The sequence below is a fragment of the Cuculus canorus genome, chromosome 7, assembly GCF_017976375.1.
Source record: "Cuculus canorus isolate bCucCan1 chromosome 7, bCucCan1.pri, whole genome shotgun sequence".
Classification (NCBI taxonomy): Eukaryota; Metazoa; Chordata; class Aves; order Cuculiformes; family Cuculidae; genus Cuculus; species Cuculus canorus.
Genome location: NC_071407.1, coordinates 18,266,736 through 18,293,377, shown reverse-complemented (window position 1 = coordinate 18,293,377; position 26,642 = coordinate 18,266,736). Strand labels below are relative to the sequence as shown.

The following is a 26,642-nucleotide window of genomic DNA, read 5'->3' as shown; positions in this document are numbered from 1 at the left end:
AGTGTGCAGGGGCTGTCACAGATGGATACATTTGTAGCTATCTCTGCAAATAAACATTTTTTTCCCACTGGGAAACTGGCATATTCAGTCATATTTCTGTCCAGAGAGTCCCAGAGAAAATGTGATGATCCTACCTGAAACATTTAAAGTTAGATTAAGTTTTTTTATAAATTACACCCACAACAAAAATGCTCACATACCTATTAAAGGAAATGGAGATAACAGATTGCTAGGAAATGGACTAATCTTTCCTTGAGATATGTAGTGATGTTGTTCCTTTCACTGACATAAATTAATGTAGCTTTATTGAAATCGATGCACTATAGAAGTTTCATAAGCTGATGATTTAGTATGTATTTATCCTTTTTTTTCTTTTTGCTGAGCAGTAGGTTTTTTCTATTTTGTATTTTTTAAATCTGCATTACAGCCGAGTTTGTTTTCCACATGGTTCTTTTTTAAGGTGAAAAGTAAACTTGTCTGTCTTTCTCCCCCATCCTACCACAAAGAAATTGAAGGAGGTTGCATTTCCACGGACAGATGAATTGAAGAGAGATCTTTTAAAAAAATATAACTTAGAATATCAAGAATACATGCAAAATGAAGTAAGTTTTATATGGTTATTAAATAATCATTAGTTTGAATATTTGTCTGTCACAAAAAACTTCTTAAAAATGAAGTCGTAAAATGCCATTTATACAATAACCTGTTCATTTCACAGGTTGCTTAGAATGACTCTTCACTTCTCAGAATCTAATTGGTTTCTCATTTGAAAATAAGTAATGCAAGTGTGTGCTTGGAAATAAGTGTGCTGTGATACTTAGTAAATGTGTACAAATATGGAACTTTGGTACACTCTGATTCTGTTTTATAAAAAGGATACTGTTGATACACTTACCAGAATATGTGGCAAAGGCCCCTGTGCTCCAAACCTGCTCCTTTGAGTCTCTATGTAACTGTAAATACTTGCATCTTGTGTACTGTTGCCACTGAAAACAGGATCTGTAGTTCTAAAACTTGGCTTGGAAGGAGCATCTGAGAAAAAACATCTCTTTCCTTCCTTTAAAATTGACCTAGGGAATTCTGGAAAAAAAAAAAAAAAGCCCACAACCCTGACACCAGAACAAACACCAGAACCCAGAATACCCCACAGCTGATATTCCCGTCACTGATTGCTTTGAGGCTTTCTTTCCTGCTGTATTTTGTTCATGAAGGTTTAGGTATTACTTTATCCTGTCTTTTTCATTTGCTTCTGGAGATGCAGGAAGGACTGTTGAAAGCCAATGCTTCCCTTGCAGCTTGTGGATCAGCAGGTGGCTTGAGGGCAAGGGGGAATAGACTAGAGTGGAGAAGGCTGGGGAGGCTTGGCACTAAAGCCGTGTTAGGCAATCCAGGAAGAGTTGAGGAAAGCAAGTAGCAGGAGAAAGTCAACCAACCTGTCCGAACAGCAGCAACAAGCAACAAAACCAGATAACAGCATGGACTGTGAAACCTATCCAGAATCATAGAATGTTTAGGGTTGGAAGGGACCTTAAAGATCACCTAGTTCCAACCCCTCTGCCAAGGGCAGGGACATCCCACCAGATCAGGCTGCCTAAGGCCCCATCCAACCTGTTCAGGAACACCTCCAGGGATGGGGCAGCCACAGCTTCTCTGGGCAACCTGTTCCAGTATCTCATCACTCTCATAGTGAAGAAATCCTTCCTAAAGTCCAGTCTAAATCTGCTCCTCTACAGTTTATACCTGCTCCCCCTGGTCCTAACCCCACAAGCCTTTATGAATAGCCCCTCTCCAGCTTTCCTGTAGGCCTCCTGCAGGTACTGGAAGGTCACTATAAGATCTCCCCTAAGCCTGCTCTTCTCCAGGCTGAACTACCCCAGCTCTCTCAGCCTGTCCTCGTAGGGAAGGTGCTCCAGGCCTCCAATCATCTTTGTAGCCCTCCTCTGGACTTGTTCCAACAGCTCCATATGCTTCTTATGTTGAGGATTCCAGAACCGGACACAGTATTCCAGATGAGGTCTCACAAGAGAGGAATAGAGAGGTAGAATCACTTCCCTCGACCTGCTGGCCACGCTTCTTTTGATGCAGCCCAGGATACAGTTGGCCTTCTGGGCTGCAAGCACACATTGCCGGCTCATGTCAAGCTTCTCATCGACCAGCACCCCCAAGTCCCTCTCTGCAGGGCCGCTCTCAATCACATCACCCCCCATCGTGTGCTGAAAATGGGGATTGCCCCGATCCAGGTGCAGGATCTTACACTTGGCCTTGTTGAACCTTATGAGGTTCTCAGAGGCCCACTTCTCCAGTCTGTCCAGGTCCCTCTGGATGACATCCCGTCCTTCTGATGTGGCAACTACACCACTCAGCTTGGTGTCATCTGCAAACTTGCTGAGGATGTACTAAGTGTCGCTGTCAATATCATTGATAAAGATGTTAAACAGCGGTGGTCCCAGTATGAACCCCTGAAGGACAGCACTTGTCATGGATCTCCATGTGGACTTTGAGCCATTGACCACTATCTTTGAATGTGACCATCCAACTATGCAGAAAACCCATTTGTCTGTAGACCTCTTGTTCCATTGAAAACTGCAAGGACTTAGACTCGCATCTCATCTCTTTATCATCACTGTTCTAAAAAAAAATAAAAATATTTAATTACTTTATTAAATGGGTGAATGAGGCAATTGCTATTGCTACTGAAGTAAAATAGAGCATCACAGGTATGCAGGTTGGAAGTTTTGTGTTAGGAATTCCTGTAGTTCTTTCCATGTTTTGTACTACTTTTGGGTATATAGTTGTAGATTTGTATTTCAGCAAACATCTTCTGAAAGACTTAATTTTAAATGGCAAGATTTGGTGGTTCTATTAATAAGTTAGATTCCTTCTGTCCCTTCATTTTTTGTGGCTTTTTTAGTGTTCTGAGAATGTCTCTATTTTGCATGTGTTTCAGAACAAATCTAAAATTGAACTTCTGAAGAAGCTAGAGCATCAAAAGCTAATAGAGGCAGAGAAGAAACGAATTGCACATATGCGGCAACAGCAGCTTGAGTCTGAGCAATTTCAATTCTTTGAGGATCAACTTAAGAAGCAAGAACTAGCTCGAGATCAGAAAATCAAAGAGAGCATGGTTATGTCTGAACAGATAGATGGAAGTATGCTATCTTGTGTTTCCATACCAGACAGCAGTTCTGTATCTACTGCACCACTTGAGAAAAAAGAGGGGAATGCCACATCTGCCTGCACGGGACATTCGCCTCCAGTAAACAGGATCTTAAAGCCAGCAGCTACTTTAAGTGCTGTTCAGAGTAAGGGCAGAGATTTTTTTTTCTTCCGTTTTTATTTTGTCTCTTTCTTTGCTGCTTAAAGCAGTCCACATGTTGCATATACATATGTATTTATTCACCCTGGGAATATTTATATTGAAACAAGCATGAACAGATTGATGTACACAAACAGTTCCACATAGTTTCTTCATTTAAGAGAGGAGATGAGTTGTAGTTTCACATTTTCCAGTTGAGTACCAATAGATGCATCTAGAGATTGAGCCTTAGTGTTCCTGTGAAATGAGGTCTGAATCTTGCCGTGCACTTCAGGGAACAGAAGCAGAACCTGCAGCAGTTCACCCTGGAAAGCCCTGGCCTGAGAAATGACACCAGCTTGCTGTCATGTCAGGGGCAGGCTAGTGAGTATACCTTACGGGCTGGTTGAGCTCAGTTTAGGGTGAAGCTTTGGCTGTAGATTTATTCTCATTTGAAATCTGTGATGTGGTAAGTATAATTCTTTCACTTTTAATAATTTCCTGTAACTGTGTATGTTTCCTTATTTTAGGGAACTTCACTGTGTAAGTTGCAAATGCCTTTTTATCTCTCTCTTTATTTTATTTTGGTTTTTATTTGTTTGGTTGGTTTTGGTTTGTTTGTTTTTGGTTGTTTTTTTTTTTTGTTAGCTCAATTGGCCGAAGCACTCAGAGGTGTCATTTTGCCCAGGGATCTCTGTCACAAATTTCTGCTGCTAGCGGAGTCAAATACAGTAAGAGGAATAGAGACATGTGGAATTCTCTGTGGAAAACTGGTACAGTTTAACACTCACTTTTGTATGGGGAACATGGGGAATAATGCTACATTTTCCTGTAAATATATCAATTTCAGAGCAAAAGCAGTTGTAAATTATTAGCCTTTAATGCAGTTAACTTCATATCATAACCTGAGTGGTCACTTCAGCTTGCTTCGGGAAATATTTGATCAAAATTACACTGTTGTCATTATAAAATATAGCAAGTTTTTCAATATGCTAGACAATACAAGCTTTTTCGAGTACTTTCTCTGGCATTCATCTAAGGTAAGTGAGGTTTAGTTACCGGACAATGAAACATAAAGACTGTTAGAATCTACTAGAGTCATCAAATTCATAATGGCAGAACAAAAAAGAAGAAGAAAATCCCCCTATCAAGCTCTGGAATGTCTGATTTTCAGACTTTGACCTAGATAATGCTTAACACGCTTTCTGAGCAGGGAAAGATGTAATGGGTGATGCTGGCATAGACTTGGACATAATTTTTAAAAAATCTTTGTATTTGAATTGTATAAAGAGAAAGAATAGCAAGAGTAGTGACATTCCACAATTCACAGAAAATAATTACAATACTCTCAAATCTCTTTTTAAATGGTTTTAATATTTTTAAAGGACATCCTTTTCACACTGGCCTCTGTGAACATTTCAATTTAGCAATGTCGTGTTGTTACTAATACTTCCTATATGTTTTCATGATAAAAAGCTATGGTGTATTTTTAGGTGCAGTAAGTCACTATAGCTGGAATCAGTGGAGCTATACTGCTTTGTTTTAGCTGATAAGCTGACATCTTTCAGATTGTGATTTAACATTTCTTCATTAGTTCCTTTGTTCCACTCTAAGTCAATGTTTTATTTACAGACACATAATGAATTTACTATTACCCATGTAATAGTGCCAAAGCAGTCTGCAGGACCAGACTACTGTGATATGGAGAATGTGGAAGAATTATTTGGTATTCAGGATCAGTATGATCTCCTCACTTTGGGTTGGATCCATGTGCGTATGACTCATTGATTCTGGCTTTTCTATATCAGCTCTGCATACTATGTGAAAGAAACCCTGGAAACAACAAATTTAAAATAACTGGAATACTCCAAATTAATTTGCTTACTGAATTCTAATGGTAGTGATGTAAATGAGCACCAATGTTCCCCACAGATGAGTGTTTCTTAATGAAATTGAGGCATCCTGTTGACTCAATGGACTTGCTTTTACCAGTGCGACTATTGTCTATGTCAATTTAAGGGTATTTTATTACTTTTGAATGCCATTTATTTTTGTACTGTATTCAAAACTGGGGTGGGAGGGCATTGTACTGTTTATATTCATTTTACTCTGAAGGATTTTGGACAATCAAGTCATTTCCCTTTGTCTTGTGTTTCTTTATTCCACCTTTTTCCCCCATGATCAGAAAATTGCTTTTACATTTTGTTTTGAAAATGCCTCCATAAACCTCATACTCAAAAGCCACTCTGACAGTATAGACTCTGGGTTAATAGGAATATGAGAAATCAACCCGAGGAAGTACCGATGCTTTCACTTGTTATAAGTTATTTTTCCTTCTTGAATGTGTGTTGACCTTGATTTATAAGAAATATTTCATGATGCTCAGTTATCTCTTTCTTTTTGTAGACACATCCAACACAAACTGCATTCTTATCCAGTGTTGATCTTCATACTCATTGTGCTTATCAGCTGATGTTGCCAGAGGCCATTGCAATTGTTTGTTCACCAAAGCATAATGAGTGAGTTCTAACTTTTCTAAGTAATATTTAGATGTTTTCCTCTGTTCCTTATCTAAAAATGTAATCAAATGCAAACAGCACATGTCAGCTGGTATGAAGGGCAGGAATATTGTATCATGAATTTGTTTTCTCTAAGTTGTTTAGATTTGCATTCCAGTCAGCTGAAATGTACAGTACTGTTTCTGGCTTCTCTTTCCTCCTCCCTCCCAGCCCCAGGCTTTAAATTTCGTTTATTTTTATACTCTGCTGTTCTTCTGGAGACCACATTGCCAGTGCCCTACCACAGACCCGTCTTCGCTTTGTTTGATGAAGGAAATGGAGAGGTTAGGTGAATTTCTTCAGGATGATACTAAAAATGTAATTTGGGGACTAGAGGGATAAAGATCACTTTTTTAATAAGGTCCTATTTTTGCACTTCATAAAATACAAACAATAAGTATATGGAAAAAACTGGAACTGCCCAATTACTGTGCAGGTTTGTAATGGAACAGGTTGTCCAGAAAGGGTGTGAAGATCTGGATGTCCTTGGAGATACTCAAAACCTGACTGGACATGGTGCTGGGCAGCCTGTTCAAGGTGATTCTGTTATAGCAAGGGGATTGGACTACACAATCTTCAGAAGTTCCTTCCAACTTCAGTTTTGTGATTCTGCCTTGGTGTGCCTCAGGTTTCAAGGCCCCAGGGCTAACCCTGTTGTTTAGACTGCATTTTTTCAACCTTTCTTTCTGGCCTTCTGCTCCTGTAGATGACTTCTATGAAACCCATCCTGCTTGCCTAACTTCCTGTAGAGGCCATCCAGGTAGCAGAGCAGTAAATACAGATTGAGTGGCAAGTGCACAAGCTCTGGGCTTTATAACCCGGAGCACAACGTCTGCATAACCTTTTCAAAACTGTTGTCTTGCAAACTTTCATATTTTATGCTGATACACTGTAACCAACTCTAATCTGCTGCTCCTATCTGTAACATTTATTGATCAGGTGCTGTCCTGTAGTAATGAGGTATTGATGGTCTTTACAGAAGGGCGGGTCTTCTAACTTTTTATTCAGAACTCAGTATTTGATCATACATACGCAGCAGTGCATTTTCTAGTGCTTTGTATTACTTGATTACCTAAATGATTGGGGAGTATGTGTACCCTCACTAGTTGTTTACACACATAGCTTAAAGGCTGTTCTCTTTTAAGCTGTCCCTCTAGAGTTTAGTGAGTGAAACACAATCCAGGACACCCAAGTTTCTGTTTTGTACCTGTTCTGTATGAACTAACCTCATCCCTTAGTAGACTAACCTACGTGATGGGAATAGCACCATTTTTATGTACTGCATTTTTTTTCCCCTTTTACCTCATCACCTCTTTCTTTACAGGAATACAGCTCCCCTTGATTTCAAATATCTTTAAGAATCCAACCCAGACTTAGCTCCTGTGCATCAAAGGTCACTGATGAGTTGTCCTTCTGTTAAGCTAACCATTTTCTGTGTGAAACCTTGGACTTGTATTATGGGGGCAGTATGTAACGGTAGTTTCGTCTTTTACTTTCCAGCACTGGCATCTTCAGACTTACTAATGCTGGCATGCTAGAAGTTTCTGCTTGTAAAAAGAAGGGATTCCATCCACATACAAAGGACCCTAGGTTATTTTATGTAAGTATGTAATCCAACATGGTTTTGACTATTCAAATTCTTGTCCATACTTCTACTGCTAGCAAAAAACTTGTCTTTCAGATTAGCTTTCTTTATGATTTTTCTCACATTTAAATAATATATTACCCTTTATTCACTGAACAAGGCAGACATCAGGATTCTGCTTAAGCAGTCAGTATCAGGCATGAGATACACACTACACACAGCCATTCAAATGGTGGATAACCACAGGCAATTACCATCAGTCACCACTTTTACCTGCTTTCAGAAGGAGCAAAAGCCGCAGTTTCAAATGGGTATTATTCCCGAGCTCTTTGGTTTTTAAACAGATTCAGATTGCAGAAATTCAGTTCATCCTCTCAACTGTGGCGTCCCAACAGAACAACCCAGCTGCTAAAAAGTGCAACTAGATTGAGCCTTCATTGCCCAGAATTTTCCTCTGCTTCTCATAAAACTTTCGCAGGAACTACCATAAGTTTTGATATTTTAATAGCATAGTATACTATATATGTGGCTGAACAGTATAGTCATGCAGAATTATAAGAAATGTCACTGTTGTCTAGAAGACAATAATCTTTACATTTGAAGAACTAAGATTTTTTGGTTTTAAATGGGTCTCCCTTCAAATACAGAGCATCTCTGATAGCTCAAAATAAAATGATTGAATGCAGAGAAGTAGTGTTGAAAGACATTGGGAATTACTTCTTTGTTTTATGACTCCTCAGTGGGAGAGGTTGGGGTTCTTTTGTTTTGTTCTGTTCTTTTGTTGTTGACTGTAGAGATATTCTGTGATTCTGTGATATTGAGAAGGTAGTCCAACTCTGAAAAAAGTTACGACTTCTGTTCCAGATGGGCTTTTTTCAGTAGTCCTTTACAGATGTAGTTCATTACTGCCCACTGGAGCTTACTGATAAACCTTAGAAAGAGTGCTAGGCCTGCATATCAAACACAAATATCCTTTCAAGTATAATCCCCCAAACGCATTTGTTTTCCAACAAAACCAGTAAGATCACAACCTCATTTCCTGGAGGAAAAAGATCAGGGGTAATACAGGAAGCTTCATGAAACTGGCAATCCTAACCTCAGTTAGGATTACTCGGTTATGACTGTGTCTAAAGACATAATCAAGTCCTAAATGCTTAAAAGAAATCCATCATTTAGGCAGACAAAATAGGCAGCTATTGCAGAAATAGGAGTTAATGCTTTCCTTGCTGCTGTTCCCCATGCACCTGCTCTAATGCAGCACACAATACCCTCCCTCTCCATTTTGGATATTCCATCTTGCAATACATAAAGGATAGCACAGAACTATAATTTGTTTTACTGGATAAGCACTAAACAATATCCTCCTTAGAAATCTTATTTTGTGGTGGTGTCCTTGCTTTATTCAGCAGTCTGTACCTGTAGGGATCAGGTTTGCTTCTAGGCACAGTGACAGGTACAATTAAAGATGAATAGATAGGCGTAGTATTAAGCAGGCTCAGAAAATTAAAAGGAAAGAATACCCCTTATATGCTATTTTACTGAAACTGATTTATGTGAGTAATGGGTTGACTTCTTCTGCAGCCATGTACCCATGTGGTCGGGAAAGACGTAAAGATAATTGTGCTGGACCTGAGGTGATACAGATGGACGGTAGTGACGTTACTACACAAATGGCCAAAACAGAAAAATTACTTTTTTCCTACATTTTCAGAAATGACTTTTATATTTATACATTTTAGATTGAATGGTTTGATATTTATTGCTCTAGCCTGTTTTGGAGTTACTTGGTTTCTGTCAAGATGGAGTTCAATGACATTATCCCTTAATCTGTAAACAAATCTCACCTATAAAACACAACAATAAAATGAACTTCAAACAACAGTAACTGTGTTAAAATAAATAACGTTTCTTTTCTCATTTGTTGGCATCAACTGCTTTCTGAGAGAATTTTTAACAGGGATAGGCCTTGCGTGAATTCCAGCTGTTAACACTTCTTCACTGCTTCAATGAATTTACATTATAAGTACTACAGTCAAATCCATTTCGGTGACTTTTTTTTCATCCTTTTCCCCGTTCCATCCTTGCATAGCTCAAGTTCTGTCGAAGTTACAAAGCAGAAAACACTTAGGAAAATACAAGTCCTTTACCTGAGAGCTGACCCACATCGTATCTTGGCATAGCAGAGATGCATCACAGACCCCTGGAGAAATGTGTCTTCTCCAGCAACCCTCTAGTAGAAATTTTTATTTGACATAAAGTTCTTATCCTGAAAGTGATGCCCTGGATCTATCTAGAGTTAGATAAAAAGATCTACATAGAGTTAGAAGGAAGAACCATACAAAACTATTTGCTCCAACAAGAGTTTATTTAGTATCTCTTCCAAGAACCTAGATGACCTGTGCTTTAAATAATATGGTTAGTACAATGAAGTTTGAAACATGTGCTAGCAGTCAGAAGCTGGACAAGGTCTGGAACCCACGGGTTATGCAAACATGGTAAATAACTGGTGCTGATGCAAACAGCTTACAGTTTTTAAAAATAACAATTAACAAGCACGTGAGGTAAACTACTGAGTTTAGACAGGAAACTAGGTAACAAAAATAAATAGTATCCTTTCTCCTGAACTCTAATGAACACAGATTGCCACAAGTTCCTTAGAACTGACCTTTTCCAGGTCTGCGTCAGTGAATTCTTCATTTATATATATACTTCTAAGACAGTAATACTGGCTTCAGCTTCTATGCATATACTTCTATTGAATATCAGTTGTATAAATTATTTTAACTACTTTGATTACATTACCTGCCTCCCCCCTCCTCAAAAAAAAAGTTCTGAAGAGAAAGTGTATTAAGCCAGCTTAATTACCCTTTAGACTTTGCCAGAAATCGCAAGACAGAAATAATAGGCTGCACTCATCCTGAGGGCATATGATAGGAAGTCATGTGTTCAATCTAATATTAGTGTTTACATATGTTCCCAAAGGAACATGTTTCATTTTTTTAAGAAAACACACAGAGTTGTCATACATGTTATACACCTCTGGGCCACACACTATATATAAAAAAAAAAAACAAACCGCTTTTTCAACATGATAGCTGTGAATTAAGAAGTGGTGTGGACAGATAATAAATATTTTGGATAGAGCAGATGCAAAGTAGAGCGGCCCATGCTCATGCTGCTATTGAACAGATGCTATGCTCCTTTGGTACTGCCCAGAACTGTTTGCAGACTAAAATGTTTACTGAAGCTAAACTTTGACAACGTGCAGCCAGATAGCTGAGCATTTGCTAGCTTTGGTATCACTGAGCAAAAGGTACCACTTTTTCTATTAAGCCCAGTATAGTGTAGTAACAAATTCATGCCACAAGATAGAGCTGCAAACCAGCTGTAAAGGTATCTCAACAAATGCCTGGGGGAGGGGCGGGGTTCAAATAGGAGCAGCAATTTCATAGCATATTTAAAATTTATTCCAATAAAACACATAGTATCCAATTAATTAAAGTAATTATGATGAAGGATTTATGGAATGAAATAATAAGAATGTATTTTCCACAATACATTCACAGTAATACACTAAGGAGACATATAAAGCAATTTAAAAGCATTTGCGGTGAACAATGGATGGGCCAGCTTCATCATATTCCTGTTTGCTGATCCACATCTGCTGGAAGGTAGATAGGGAGGCAAGAATAGAGCCTCCAATCCAGACGGAGTACTTACGTTCAGGAGGAGCAATGATCTGTTTGGGAAATAAAAGCATTGAGTACAACTGTCCACTGTGAATAAAATATATTTGTTTTAAATTTAATATGTTTACTATTAAAGCAGTGATATTTGATATTGACAAAACCATTGTATCTATGTGCTAGTGTCATCGTTGGCATTACAATTAGCCACTGCTGCAAGCAGTAAAGTTAAAAAGTTGTTACTTAAGTCTGAATCTAAATCACCAATTTCTCTGCCTGAGTCAGTGTGCCCAGTAAGAGTAGTGCATTTGTGTATTCATGACTGCTTATGAGAAAAGGAGACATGGTGGCTCTGGAAATATATGATAGCCCAGGAGGACTTGGGAAAAAGAGTGACCAATGGAGCACTCTGATTGGTATAGCTGATAAAATGTTTGCAAAGCAAGGAACAGAAGATTTAAAGCAGCAGGAGGAAGATTGGCTTGTTAGAGACCCATTTTCTGAGCCAAAGACAAAACCAGCGTCTCCTCTACCTCATCTAAATCAGCCAAAAGGAAGCTCACATATAACGCCAGCAGAAAGTTTATGCTGGTGGGCCCACACTATTTTTCTTTGGCCACGTTGGGGCAGTTTTCAGAATTCACCATGAACAAGGAAAGGAGAGTTGAGAAGGCTCTCTTCTTCCAGCAATGAAGTTACCACAGACTGATTATTTGCTAGAAGGTACATGCATGATTCAAGATATGTACAAAGCACTTAGTTTGTAAAGTGTTGCTATGTTTCATTAGACCTTTGAGGACTTCGTACATGCCAGATCAAATATTTTGCAAATAATTGCATCATACCTTGATCTTCATGGTGCTGGGCGCCAGAGCAGTTATTTCCTTCTGCATCCTGTCTGCAATACCTGGGTACATTGTAGTGCCTCCAGACAGCACGTTGTTGGCGTAAAGATCCTTTCTGATGTCTATATCGCACTTCATGATGCTATTGTAAGTGGTTTCATGAATGCCAGCAGACTCCATGCCTGGGGAATTTACAGAAGAACACTTAGGAAGCAACTCTGTACAGAGACTTAAAATTGTTAACTCAGAAATGACACCTTGAATTTTAGTGTCTCTTTTGGAAGCTCTTCCATTCAGAGATGTGGAAATCTGAAAAGTCATTCTGCAGCTACCCAAATGATTTGCTAAGGAGTTTCTTGGTGTACAGCCCTCCTCTAGTCTTTACTCATGCAGCTCCTCCTTAAAAAGAAAGCTGGGGGTGTGGAATAGTAAAGTTTCCACTAGGCTTTTACAGGCAATCTCAAATGTCCTAAGAATTCCTTATATGGTCTTGGAATAATTTGTTTTCTTTTTTCTTCTTCTTTTTTTTTTTTTTCTTAAATTGAGCCAACTTGGGAGACAGAACAGTGAAAATGTGTCCTAATACCTCTAAATATGCAACTACTTCATCTGTTTCTTAGCTGAAATTCTGCTGATAGGCAGAATTGACACTGGATTTCTGTGTGACCTTGTTCCAAGTCTCCCTTTATGGCTGTTGATTAGCATGCATTGTGTTTGCTTTGCTCTGCAAATATGATGAACCATGGATTCAGGATTTGGTGCAGTATTTTTGAAAAATAAAAGTAGTGCTTTCCCACACACCACCTCCCTGTAAGTACAGTCAAACTACACTCCATATACTACTTAGAAAAGTGGCTTTGCAGCCATACTTCTCGTAGTAACCAAGTGCACAGCATACAAAATGGCATATGGGCCCAATGCCAGGAATAAACATTCAGAGTTTACTTAGCGAAAGCATTTTGCCTATTGTTTGACATGAAGTTCTTCCCACCACAATAATATTAGTACTGTTCTAAAAGATTATTATATAATGGGTGCTAGGACATATTCATGCATTTGTCTAAATAAGTCAGCAATGGGAGAAAATAAACAGTAAATATAGACTTGATATTTATGTGCATTTCACCAAGGTAAAAGCAATCATTCAACCTACCAATGAAAGATGGCTGGAAGAGGGTCTCTGGGCAGCGGAAGCGTTCATTTCCAATAGTGATCACCTGACCATCAGGAAGCTCATAGCTTTTTTCCAGAGAGGAGGAAGAGGCAGCAGTGGCCATCTCATTTTCAAAGTCCAGGGCCACATAACACAGCTTCTCCTTGATGTCACGGACAATTTCACGCTCCGCTGTCAAGAATATTCAGTCTTTAGAACGGCATTCAGGAAGGACTAAGACATGTTGACAGGTTGTTCCCTTTCATTCTCCTTCTCCAACACCTCCCCCTCCCCAGTTTTTAAACAAATGCTCTGGTAATCTTGCAGGGGACTTTCCTGTTGGATTCCCTCTTGAGTCTAATCAACTGCAGAACCACTGCTAGTCCTTCTAAGATCACTAGAAATATTGCACACTAAAGAACTCTCCTCCTCAGTCAGCAGTGTGTCCTTACCAGTGGTCACAAAGGAGTAGCCCCGTTCTGTCAAGATTTTCATGAGGTAGTCTGTCAGATCACGGCCAGCGAGGTCCAGACGCATGATGGCGTGTGGCAAGGCATAGCCTTCATAAATTGGCACATTGTGGGTGACACCATCCCCAGAGTCAAGCACAATCCCTTTGAGAAGATAACACGTGATTCAGTCCCAGGTACATATCAACACACGTAACTATTTTGAATGTCTATGCCATGTTCCCCAGAGGCCTACCTGTGGTACGTCCAGAAGCATAGAGTGACAGAACGGCTTGAATAGCTACGTACATGGCTGGTACATTGAAAGTCTCAAACATAATCTGAAATGCAATTAAAATAATTTCCTTAGTGCTAGGGATTTTATCTTAGTTGAAGCACCATGTTGAAAGAGAAGGAGAAGACAAGATTTTTGTATTTCTTGATGGTTGGTAGGAATGAAGGAAGGAAAATAAAAAATATAAATTAAAAAATATTTGTCCTATGGGACATCTTCTTGTATCTGGCCTATATCTTTAATATGTGAACAGAAAGACATGTACGTATTAAAGATAATTTTTTAATAAGCCTAAGAATAAAAAAGCAGATTAAGATGACAAAGCCTGTACAGACTGAACTACTCGCATTCGAAGCAGATACACTGACTGTCTAAAGTAAATGTAGTAATAAGCAAATATGACAGGTGGTCATGGTGCACTTTCAGTCTTCCATAACCAAGACAGACAGACTACTGGACAGCATGACTATCTGAAATGATGAAGTTTACATCCTGCTGAATTCACAAAGTTTGACGTATTCCACAGCTTCAGTGTGAGCTTACCTGAGTCATTTTCTCTCGATTGGCTTTGGGATTTAGTGGTGCTTCAGTCAACAGAGTCGGGTGTTCTTCAGGTGCAACACGGAGCTCATTATAGAAAGAGTGATGCCAGATCTGAGAACAATGGGAGAAACCAAAGGAAGGAAACATTGTCAACCAGCAGCTCAGAATCGCTTCCAGACAAGTATTGTGCTCCAGCACTCTGCTTACAGCCCTAGGGATAAGCTAGAAATGTTTCTCATGTAGTTGTTTTTATTGCCTTCATAGAGGTTACCAAAATAACTGGAGAAAGAAAACCACTATCCTCAGGTTTTACTACTAGTAAAAGACACGTGCCCTTTAAGGACACATAAGTTAATGAGAATAAATATGTTATTCTTACAGTAGAAAAGATGGAGCAAGACAGACTTGGTTCAAGCAATGCTATTTCAATAATGACTGAAAGTTAAACAGTTCCAGAACAACTCTAGAACACGTGCAGACCTATGCAGTAAAACTTAATAGTTAATGGGTCTCTTGAAAATAGTTTCATCTCTTAGTTAGTAAATGCCAGACTAGGAATCCATAAAAAGAAATTAAGGCAATGGTTTGAAAGGATGAAGGTCAACTTGTGTTTATCACCTCCTTATGGCTCACTCCCACCAGCTGTAAAAACCTGTGGCCAAATGGACCACAATGAGGAACTTGATACACTAATAAAGGTAAAACCACCAGAGTCTTTCTAAAGGCCAAAAAGTTTTCTAAGCTTATTTTCAAGCTGCTAGCGATTAGAGACTGGTTGATAGGTTAGGCATCTCAAAGTTTTTGCTGCCTTTCCCAGTAAAACACACTATGGGAGTCATTCAGTCCTGTGTGGCTCCACACACTTGCATGGTGTTGTGATGTCCCAACTGTTCCAAGTAGCCCTGTCTCCACAGCACAATATTAAATACCATCTTAGAAATTATATCAACCATAGGGACTACAACTGTAAACACAGTTCTGGAAGCCTTTAATCCAAGTACTGGCTCCAAAATGGATGCATTGCACTGCAATACTGCTAATCTTTCAAGCATTAAGAAGTATGTGTGTAAACAGAGCCTTTCACATCAAAAGTACATACATGCTTTACATTTTTGCAGAAACAGATACTTTCTTACATTCCATTCCTTTACTAGCAAACTGAGGGTATTTTTTTTTTTTCCCAAAGCTAACCTTTGTTGTTAATAACTTTCCTATCAAGTCATAGTCAAGCCATACTTGATAGCATGATGCTGTCACCTAAAATCTAGTGGGTATGCTTGTAAACATTTGGTTCAAGTATTTCTGTTTACCAGTCATACACACACGCATCAACTTTTCAAAGCTGAAATACCTTTTCCATGTCATCCCAGTTTGTAATGATGCCATGTTCTATGGGGTATTTCAAGGTCAGGATTCCTCTCTTGCTTTGAGCCTCGTCACCTACGTAGCTGTCTTTTTGACCCATACCAACCATCACACCCTATAAAATAACACAAATGGAGTTAGTGTCTCAAAGAGAGATGTCCCAAAGTAGATAGAAAATTAGCTGTGAAATAAATCCAGTTGCCATTAATATCAGTTACAAAATATGAATACTAATAAATGGAGAATTACTCATTGTTTTTTAATTTCCAAAATTAAATTTAGTTCACTTAAAACTCTGGAGTTTGTGTTTCCACTACAGTTTAAGTAAACAGCCAAGTAAAACATTAAATTCATCAAGATAAAGTGGAAAAATAGAGTTGTTTTAATTTTTGTTACTATTTAGGGATTAACTGTCTGCTAAACTATAACAAAGTGGAGTAAAAGTAGAATCTGGTGTTGTGCCACCTAAGGGTCAAGATGGAACAATATACACTACATTTCGCTGAGCTTAAAAATGTCAACATTTTTAAATCTTCCTTTTAAGCACTGTTATATTGCCACTAGAGATAGAAAAGTTAAATCTACCGATACAGGATTCTTTTTAGGCATTTTCATGGATCCTGTAGAAATGAACCTGGAAACTACTCTGGATACACAGTAACATCTATGTTAAAGTTAGAAACACTGGAATAAATAGCAGTAGGATGCTTTGAGTGCATAATACTCTCATCAGAACTTAGTTATTACACACACCAAGCCTTGGCATCTCTAACTGCCCTGTCTCGGAAACAAGCAAACTGGATTTTCAGTTTATGAGATGTTCAGGGCAGTAATGCTATCCATAATATGTGATCAGGAAAGACAGGATCTAGAAATCTGCTGTATTTGTTTCCACTGTGACTGTATGGCTTGCTTTTGAGCAATTAATACTGGTCACACTATCTACAGAAACTGGAAGCTGAATTTTGTTTCAGTTATGTTAATGTCCAAACACCTTCATTAGGTGCACAATTCTTCGGCCTTGAGGAGCTTAAAATGTACTTCCTGGGTATATGAAGTGCTGCATCTTCCAACCAGTTTACCTCTTCCGATTTCACTAGTTCCTTAGATGGCATAGAAACAATTAGGTGTTTCTAATAATTTCCTACTAATTAGGAGGATTAGTTTGTCATGGCCTAGCCAAGCTGTTCTTGTTCATGTAATGATGATCTGGCTCAGAAGCTCTATATTTAACAGCTCAGATAATATACGTATTTTGCAAACTATTAAAATCAACTGTAATACATCATATACTCAAATGTAAAACTTGAAGCTAAAGAAACTCTGTCCTAGACAGGTGCCTGTTTGTGATACAGCTAAATGAACAGAGTCAGGAAGGTTAATAGGAAGCTGACTGAAAATTTCTTCCTTTAGTTTTCCATTCATTACCAATCATCAGCTTTTGGGGCAGTCAAAATTCCCAGATACCTGTGTGTTGGACTTCTGTGGGTTTTTTTTAAACTAGTGTTACTCACCAAGTTTTCTGGGTAATCTAAAATTCAGGAACAGGGAGAAGAGGGCATATAAGGAAGGAAAAATCTTAGCAGGACTCCTCTCAGAAGGCAAGAGACCTGTTTGACTCAGGTGAGTGCTCTGCTGGACTCATTTTGCCTAGAAATGCTGTGTTATAGGGATGACCCAGGGCTGGGCTAGTCCCAAACACAGGATAAGGTAGCTCTGGGGTAGAGGACTGGGAAGGGGGCAGCAAAGCCTTCTACAAACTCAGTGTGGAATAACCAAAACAGTTCATCACCTGGTGCCTGGGACGACCCACAATGGAGGGGAAAACTGCTCTCGGAGCATCGTCCCCAGCAAAGCCAGCTTTACAGAGCCCTGACCCATTGTCACAAACAAGGGCGGTGCTGTCCTCTTCCTCACACATCTTCTATGTTCACGTCCTCAGGTTGTCCAGACAGAAAATGGCCCTATGAAAACAGCAGAAAAGAATTTAAAATAACAAAACAAACTGTACTCGGGTAGCAGACCCACCCTTGAAGACAGACAGCTGCATGAAAGCAACCAGCACCAGGAAAGAGAGGTATGGCACTGCTTTGGCAATCATAATGCCTGAGCGGCCATACAAGGGAACAGGCTTCAGTTTGAAAACAAGAGAGGTTTCAACCAGGTCTGCAGGAGGGCTGTGTGCACTAGAGATCTAGAGACTATCCAGAGGATTCCTAAGGAAATTTCTTGTTCTGTAACGTGGACAGATCACAGAGCAGCAGAAGTTTATCTAAATTTGGTCACAGAAATCCACAGCTAGGGGTGGGTGGGAGGTAAAAGAGAATGCTTGTCTGACAACTGCAAAACCAAAGATCCCTTTGCATTGGATTCAGTACCACTTCTCCCAATTCTCTATCACCCTCACAAAATCCTGACACACGTGGAAAGCTGTCAAAGGTAAGAGCACTTCTGCCTTCCCCATCCAGTCTTGGACTTCCCAAAGACAAGCCACATTAAATACTATAGGCATTTTACTAGTGGTCTTTTCCTGATGCAGATATTAACCCACTGTGTTAATATGCCTTTTAAAGATACATTTTAAAGATACCTTTCAAAAGAGAAGAAATGTTCCCAGTTAAAAAGAAAAGGAAAAAAACAAAACAAACCTTTCCAGGTCTCCTCTAGTCACTCAGAAAAAAACCCTGCCTGTAAAATGGAGTCAGGGACAGTATGTGTTTTAAAAACAGGCTGTAGCATATGGTCTGTCATCATTTCAAAGGAGCTAATAAACTGACTTTGTAGAGTGGCAGAGTAATTTATGTTGGCTCCTAGTCTCAGTAAAAAGAAACTGGTTTCCTCCTCTAGCAAAAGGAAATAAAAATGCTTTGAAGGCTTTGTATTAAAGTCAATTGCAGAAACAAGCACTGAATACCAGGACTCAAGAAGTATGTGCTCATAGTTTATAGTGTGATAGGGAACCACTTGGCTATCTCTGAGCCTGGGCTTCCACGCAGAGTTCAACAAATTGCTGTGTGTTATTAGCTAAAGGAGACAGCTGTCATCCACAGACCAGCTGGCTCCGTACACAGTCTCTGAAACCTACCACAGGAATAGTGGAAGCACAGGACAAAGTGGGAATGCAGTCAGCAAGAACCATGGCCGATAAGGAAAGGAGCCCACAATCTCTTTAGCCTCTACATCAGATGAAACAAGCACAGACAGTTCTCACAAATTCATGTGAGGTCTTCCATCTCTCCCCAGCCAGGCAGTCATGAGACAGCTGCAGCCCCACTCCTTGCAGACTGCTTGGGCACTGCTCCCAGGAGTAGGCGAGGATAGGGAAATCCTAACTTGATGTACTCCAGATATTTCATTATTATTATTGGGAAAGGAAAGTAGGTTGCAAATTTTGTTTATTAAACTCCTGGGAAAACAGGCTTTTTATATTCAAACACTTACTGAATGGAGCACAATTGTTATCTAACATGAATGAACAGACTGGTTTGGACAAATCATTTCCTAATTAGGAAATAGGCTTTTCCATCGTCTGTTTTTGGAACAGAGTTTGAGGTCAGGGGGTTTGCTCAAACCCATGCAGCTAATGCAATGCCAAAAATCACTTGGGGGAGGGGAAAGAAGGAGGCAGGAAGGGCTACATTTCTGAGCTTAGTGGACTCTAAATGGAAACCATATTTAGTAATAAAGCACGAAAACTTGAAAAATCAAAGCTGAATGATTTCGGACAGGGCGCTCTGCTGCCAATCAGTGAGTTACAGCTCAGGACCGCTATGGCATACAGTAGTAACATCTTAGAGCAGCAAATGCTGCTTAGCACTGTGGAAGAAAGGAAATTTTTCTTCCAAGTAATTAACACAGTATTTAGTTTCTTTCTTCTACCTGGTTTATATCTAAAGATAATCAATCACCTCACAATCTCCACAACAAGCTACTAAGAGAACTTCAGTCCCACGAGAAATACTGTGCATAGCCTTTCTCTTAATGGAACGTATGGCATTATACATAAGAGTAGTTTCACATAAATAGAGACAAGGACAAAGACACACATCCTCATTTTATCCTATTAGACACTGCTGTTTTGCATACTTCCAGCTCTTCTTGCAGTCACATTCCCCAAAACACTCACATCACCTTATATTAAATTAACAGCACTGAAGCAAATCTGTTGAGAAACTCTACTGCACACTGGACAAATTCACCCCTTCAGGAACTCTGTTCTGTACTAAGCTAATACCATAGGGTCACCCGGGTTCATTTAAACATGACTATAGCTATCATTCCAACCATGACATTACACAGACTCTTTCTTTATACTATTGCTGGATTGCTGGTAGAAACAGTACAGTCATCAGGTAGAACTTCTATTTCCCTTTCAGAAGTGCTATAAAACAAGAACAACTCAGTATAGATATTACAAGTATTTTATTCAATTCTAATAAGTAAGTTTGCTTAAGCAAACCACAGCACAGCAGTACATCCTCCTGAATAGCTTCCATTTGACATTTTTTATGTCCTCCAGCAATCTGTAAATTATGCTATTGGTTCAGTGCCACTTACCCTGACAGTGCTTGGCTGGGGATAGCTGCTCTGGGATGGTGCACTCTGTATCTGAAGCTCTGAGGTTTTATAGCCCCTTCAGCTCTTCTCCTCCCACTAACCTCCCAAACAAGGAGCAGAAACAGACAGAGACAGAGCTGAAGTCTCTAACAAAACCATATAGGGACCTTAGTACAAAAACCTCTAATCTGGGTGGCCACAGGCCCTGGGTCTCTTCCACTGCATTCCAGAGTAGAGCTCATGAAACAGGAGGAGACTTTCAGCTGTTTAAGATAAACACTTTAAAACTTCAGGAGAGTTACTAAAAAGCAGAGAGATGGAGTGTATCTGCAATAGTCACCTTCTGGCAGGAGGAGCACATGTTCAAAGAAGACAGGTCCAGGTCACCATTGTAACACCCAAAAGGCAGAGAGATAACTTGGAAGAGCAGTCATTTATAACAGGGAACATGTTTTTAAAGAAACACTTTGCTTTCATTAAGGATTTTGAAAAAAAAAAAAAAAAAAAGAACAAAAGAAAAAAAAAAGAAAAAAAATCTGGCAAGCTAAAGAGTGCTGAATTTTGCTCCAAAGTCTCTTTAAAAGGTTGGAATTTTGCTTGTATGCTAAATATTGCTCATAGATTTAAGCATAGTGGAAGAAAGTACCTGCTGTTGTATAGGGTTCATAGTGAAACTTTTGAAGGCTGTGAAAATATTCTGTCAAAAAATTGTTATGATCCCCTCTGGACTGCAATGAGTTAGAATGTGTTTCTCTCTATCAGTTTATTTTCAAAACGCATAGACCTGTGGTCTAACTTTGCCCTAGTGCGACTCCACTGATGGCCGCAAGTCTGGACCTGTTGTAAACTCATCTCAAATTGTTCATAATAAAGTTGTTACATTTTATAACTCTCATCTAGCTTCTCTCTTGAACATATTTTTAGCAAATAAAGCAAGGATTCTCACTGTACAAGTTATTTTCAGCACAGGGCTGGAGTTTTACAGCTGAAGCCAGCTGTTCTCTGGACAAGTTGATTCTAGCGAAGCAGGCCTTTCACAGTCAGTAACATTTTGTCATTAAGTTTGTACTAAAGACCAGAACCCAGCATCTCTAAACTCCAATACTATTACAAATACAAATGAAACTTCATTACGAATTCAAAACTGTTCTGCGCACACAAACCAAGATGTGAGAATTCAGGTAAGATCCCTGCTTTGTTAAGTCTTGTTACAACGAGAAGGTGTACCATGTGTTTGCTTACAGAATGTTTGCTGCCTAATTGAGTAGTCTTAATGCAAGAAAATCTCCCATGTAACTGCAGGAGGAATTTTTCTGATGTAGAGATTTTAAGGATTAGGCCACTAGTAGAGATAGCAGATAGGCAGAATTATGGACTGAAGACCAAAAGGAATTTAACTTTTAAGGAAAGGAACTTTTAAGGAATGCAACTCCCTCTGAGGGTCAGAAACAGAAGCTAACAAGTGTTGGAACATGAGCCATGCAAAAGCTATTTATTATTTCACTTCCAGCACCAGGGCAAAAGATAAGAGATACTTTAAAAAAAAAAAAAAAAAAGAGAGAGAGAGAAAAAAAAAACCACCAAGGTAAGAAACCTACACCTAGAACACAGGATGTAAACAGACCCTTTTTTTATGTATCTCCAACTGACACTCAAAGGACAGCCAAAACCACATTCTTTGTTTTCAAACAACACTCAAAAACACAGATGACAAAAATTATGTACCTCCCATAGAACATATGGTATGAGATCACAAAACTGAGGCCGAAAGGAAGGAGAATTTCACACAGCAGAACCCTTCACCACAGTATCATGTCTGATTTTGATACAAACATCAATTAGCTCCTAGACTGGAGGAAATATAATCAAAGATTTTCAGAAGCATCATTCTTCTTGGAAATACCAATATAGGACAAATACCCAAAAGAATTCAAAATCTCCACCTCAATGAGAAGAGGTTTACGCTCCCAAAAAAGCTTACTGGTGATGATGCTCTAGTGGATGAACCACATACAAGATTGAAGAGCCAAGTAAACAGCTCTTTGGTAGAACTGGATAGTACAGTAGGCAGTGGCCACGCAGATGCCACAGACGCCTTTGAATCTCTGCTAAGCTTCATCACAGTTCCTATAAACTTAGCCTGGAGTGTAACAAAATTACCAGTGGTTAAATGGGGGCAGCAGCAGCCCCTTGGCTGCTATGAGGAATGGTTATTTATGTGAGGACCACACATAACCTTGCCTACCTTGGACACCAAAGGTATGGGAATTTCAGCTTTCAGGGTGCTCATGAAAAAGATACGGCTGATACAGAATCTTATTCAGAGCAGGCAGTTGTTGATAAGGCGATAAAGAAGAAACATCAGTTGTCCTACTATGTGAAGGATATTTGATAGACACAAGGCTATACAGACTAGAAGGGAGAAGTAAGCCCATAGAGTGACTGAGTAGTATGGATGGATACACAGGAACAGCACAGCAAAAATGTAGGTATGCTACACAACTATGCCTCCAGCACACAATGGAGAGCCAGAGCTCAGTACGGAGCTCATCCCTGGGGCATTACATTATGGAAAGTCTGAGGGCAGGAAGGAAGGCAAGTGAACAGGTGAACTATGCAAGGAAGTTAGGTCAATCCGGCTTCAGATAGAGTGTAAGTATTTTCCTTTTCAGTGACTGCATGCTTGAGTTATGATCACATAGGTATTACTACAGATAAAAACACATGGGGAAAAAAATTACATTAGTAGTTTACACCTTTCTTCTCAGTAATATAGGTCATTGCCAGAGGGGAAAAGGGGAGCTGTACTTGGCATGAGACAGGAATAAGAACCTAAAGAGAACCAAACAGAAGAAGTCTCCTGAAAAACAAGCCTAAATGCTAGGGATCTAACCTCTGAACATTCCTCTATGGACATGTACCAGCTTAGCCCAGATACTTATTTTTTTAAAAGAAAGAGAACACCATCCCTGAAAGTAGTTTAGCTTCTCTTCTGAAGGCCACTTCCACCACTACTTTCTGCTGCCTGTTTCTCAGTACTTACTCAGCTGATTCGTATTGAAGCTGCCACAGAACAATTTGCTAAGTGTATCTGTGCCCTGAGTTTTTAGTTCTTTCATTGTATCCATAGCCAAAAAATATGGGTTTTATTTGGCTTCCCCTGAGAACTTCTCTGTTTGTCCACACTATACCCTTTTGCAGTCTCTGTCACAGCAACATGTTCAGAGTATGATCAGAGAAAGGAAAATAAGCAGAAAAAATAATTTTGCCTCCTTCTTTCATACCCTTCTCCCTGTTCTCTTTATAGTGATACTAGCAAAACTTTCCTATTTACTTCAAACATCTTTCAAGATATCAGTACAAAATCTTAGCTGTATGCTCCTTAAGTAAAGTTCTTTGGTTTTCACTAAATTGTGCAGATTGTTGTATGGACAGAAAATGTGCTAGAGACTCCGCAACAGCAGAAGCTGTATAGCCACCATACCTTGGAAATGGGCTTCAGCTGGCCTGAAGTATGCCAGCTCAGAGACCACACACCATCTCGTAGATGCCATACTTTTTTGGTAAAGGAAGGCGGAAGCTACAGTCTTATCCCAACTGCTATAGAAAACTAGGAGTAAAGTAACCTCTTTACTCATTACAAGCCATTACTTTATAAGGGAAAACAACTTCTCAGACATGCATGGAGACCTTCCTGCCTACAACCAATTGGCTGTTTAGGAATGAGGCTCTGCTAAATATGTCTCTGGCTCCTTTTTATTTGGGGATTCCTTTCATCTTCATAGCATTAGCAGAATCTCCAAATGTTTTGGTTCATCTGGCTTCAGGCCCTCTCCTCTATCTCATTGATAGGCTTTACAGTTCCCCACCCCCACTTTTGAGAAAGGCAGGAATAAGTAAGCTTTAGGGAGCAGAAAGTCCTTCTATTAACCTGATTCATTGCAGCTGTCACACAGTACGTATCTGTAAAGTATCAGATCAGCCATAATCTGTCAGACCCATACACTAGCCTTCTCTATGATAGTCAGGCTCTTGGACTGGTCTCTTTCTAACAACTAAGACAAAACGGCTCTATTCAATCTCAAATATAGCAGTTTCCAACCTAAAAAATCTGGAAAATAGTTGTGCCAAAGCTATTCAAGAGCTAGAGGATATAGTGTCTGCGCCTTGAAGCTCTTGAGTGGGGTGATGTTAATTTACAAACTTCATCTTCTACCTTCACAAGGTATCTTTCTCTATGGTCATGTTAGGAAAAGTTACCCCTCATTCAAAATCAAAGGAACATATTCAACGTAAAAATGAGCTAATAGCTCCCTCCCCATCCATCTTAGATAAATAAATAGAACATAAGAATAAGCCCTGCTGAGTCAGGCTGATACGAATCTAGCTCTGTATCCTGTCTCTAGGATTTCCTGATAGCAGATGCTTAGGAAAGAAATGGGATGCCTACAATGATAATTTTCTTCCTATATCCTTTCTGCTTCTTTATGTGCAGCGTAAGGATTTCTTGAGACAGGAGTCTGTATCTATATCTTTATGCGTAATAGAAGCAGATAGATTTTACCTCCATAAATTTGCCTAACTTAAACACATAGTTTTGGAGAAAGATTGCCCTCTGTGATTTTTGTGGAAACAAGCTTTATGTTTTATCTGCAAGGCAGCACCCGCAGCTCACGCTACAGCTGGTGTAAGACATGCCTAATGTTACAAAGAAAACATCAAATATATCAGAAGTATAGTCAATGGAACACTGTCTTGATACCAAGAGCTGCAAATACACAAGAGATCCCTTGCCCAGGCACTGGGCAAGGCCCCACTGTGTGTAAACTCTTAGTAGAACCTTAGTAGCTTATTCAGAGTTCATGCAGCCATATCTGTCCTAAGTGACACTGTAGACAAGGCTTCATGATAATGTTACATTGGTGTATCTTCTAAGAGCTAAGAGAGAACAGATTCCCTCAGACAATTATCAGACACTCTCCAGTAAAGTGCTATCTAAATTTGTCAATATGTAAATGAAATCTTCTCACCATGTCACTGTGAAAGACAAGACCTGTAGTCCTTAGTCAGTAGACCATAGTCCTGAAGTCTATGCAGCATGTGCGTAGGGCAAGCGGAGCACAGAATTAATTCTTCCACAATAACTTTCCAGGTCCCCAACCAACATATTCCCAGACTGACAGCAACGAGGAGACAAAGTTCCCACCACTTTTTCAGAAGTGGTTATCCTGTTATCATCTCACTAAAAGAAAGGTTTCAAGATGAGCTTGCACATTATGAGAAATCAGATAATTTCCACCAGAGAAATGTACTGGGAGCAAGTTTCATAGGACTATTAGAGATAAAGACTATGGAGTCATTGCATGCCTAGTTGTATCACACAGCTTCCCAAGCTGAAGTGCCTGTATCAGCCAGGTTGGCTGACCCTCCAGCAAACATCAAGGAGAAGGACCTCTAAAGGGTAATTTCTTTCACTACTAAATTTAATAATTTTCTGTAGTGCCGAAGTTTTGCTTTTTGCAACCAACACAGTTTATTTGCCTGTGGGCTCTGGATGATGACAGAGTACTTCTCATCACAAATGTCAACAAGAAGGCACTTACCTCCCCCTGGCCTCCAGCCCCTTTCTCCTGGCACCTGGGCTTGGCGTGCTAGGGGCAGTTAGGTGTCGCTCCTGGGCAGGACAAGGACCCATGGCTCTGCTGTAACTTCCTCTCCTTGAGCCACTCAGTGCAACCTATAAACAAACAACTCCTGAGAGCACAACTGAAGTGGTTTTTTAAACCTCCATGAGAACCACTGTATCACAGTGAAGGAACAAGCATTACATTTCAATAAACTGAAGAATGCACAAAAAATACAAGGGGTAATCTACAACTGATATGACTAAAGTGACCACATACTCTAAAAAATACCTTAGGATAAAGAGGAAACACACATTTTTAATTGGTGTGCTATTATATGGAAATATCTGCTGTTATATGGAATTGTCAAAAATAATGTTGCAAATGCAAACATATTTAATATGTGTGCATTTTCTGTAGCAGGAAAAAGTCAGATGTCAATTGAAATGATTGCAAAGCAGCTTGGGGCTTGCTATCTCAATGCCATTGCAGGAGGGTGTGAAAGGAGCCAGCAGTAATGTTGGGCATACACAATGCAGCAGGTTTGGATAGCCTGGATCCATCAAGGCCAAAGTTCCTCTGGAACAATTAACATTTATTTTCATTAGCCCCTAGAAGTGCTTATGGGATTTTCCTGAAACAGGAACAAAGGCAGTTTAACAAAAATTTCAACATGTAATGGCAAGA

General features: G+C 39.5%; 2 protein-coding genes across 6 annotated transcripts in view; one reads left to right on the top strand and one right to left on the bottom strand.

Annotated features, from left to right (window-relative positions):
- Positions 1–9,159, top strand: part of STAMBPL1 (STAM binding protein like 1) — a 23,076-nt gene extending 13,917 nt beyond the window's left edge. For all 4 annotated transcript variants that reach the window (XM_054072019.1, XM_054072017.1, XM_054072021.1 and 1 more), the window contains 7 exons: positions 507–602; positions 2,948–3,302; positions 3,944–4,068; positions 4,928–5,065; positions 5,702–5,814; positions 7,354–7,453; positions 9,020–9,159. In XM_054072019.1, coding sequence (XP_053927994.1) covers positions 507–602; positions 2,948–3,302; positions 3,944–4,068; positions 4,928–5,065; positions 5,702–5,814; positions 7,354–7,453; positions 9,020–9,076 — 984 coding nt within the window. In that variant the 3' untranslated portion in view covers positions 9,077–9,159. The remainder of the gene's footprint in view (positions 1–506; positions 603–2,947; positions 3,303–3,943; positions 4,069–4,927; positions 5,066–5,701; positions 5,815–7,353; positions 7,454–9,019) is intronic.
- ACTA2 (actin alpha 2, smooth muscle) lies at positions 9,020–26,642 on the bottom strand. Of its 2 annotated transcripts, none has more exons than XM_054072024.1 (9): positions 25,935–26,642; positions 17,567–17,738; positions 15,761–15,889; positions 14,410–14,520; positions 13,828–13,912; positions 13,575–13,736; positions 13,123–13,314; positions 11,970–12,151; positions 9,020–11,177 (listed from the first exon to the last, which is right to left on the bottom strand). In XM_054072024.1, exons 2-9 carry the CDS (start codon positions 17,693–17,695, stop codon positions 11,034–11,036), a joined length of 1,134 nt encoding a protein of 377 aa, XP_053927999.1. In that variant the 5' UTR covers positions 17,696–17,738; positions 25,935–26,642; the 3' UTR covers positions 9,020–11,033. The 2 variants fall into 2 exon arrangements, with proteins under 2 accessions (XP_053927999.1, XP_009568970.1); XM_009570675.2 differs by lacking the exon at positions 25,935–26,642 and adding an exon at positions 20,332–20,470.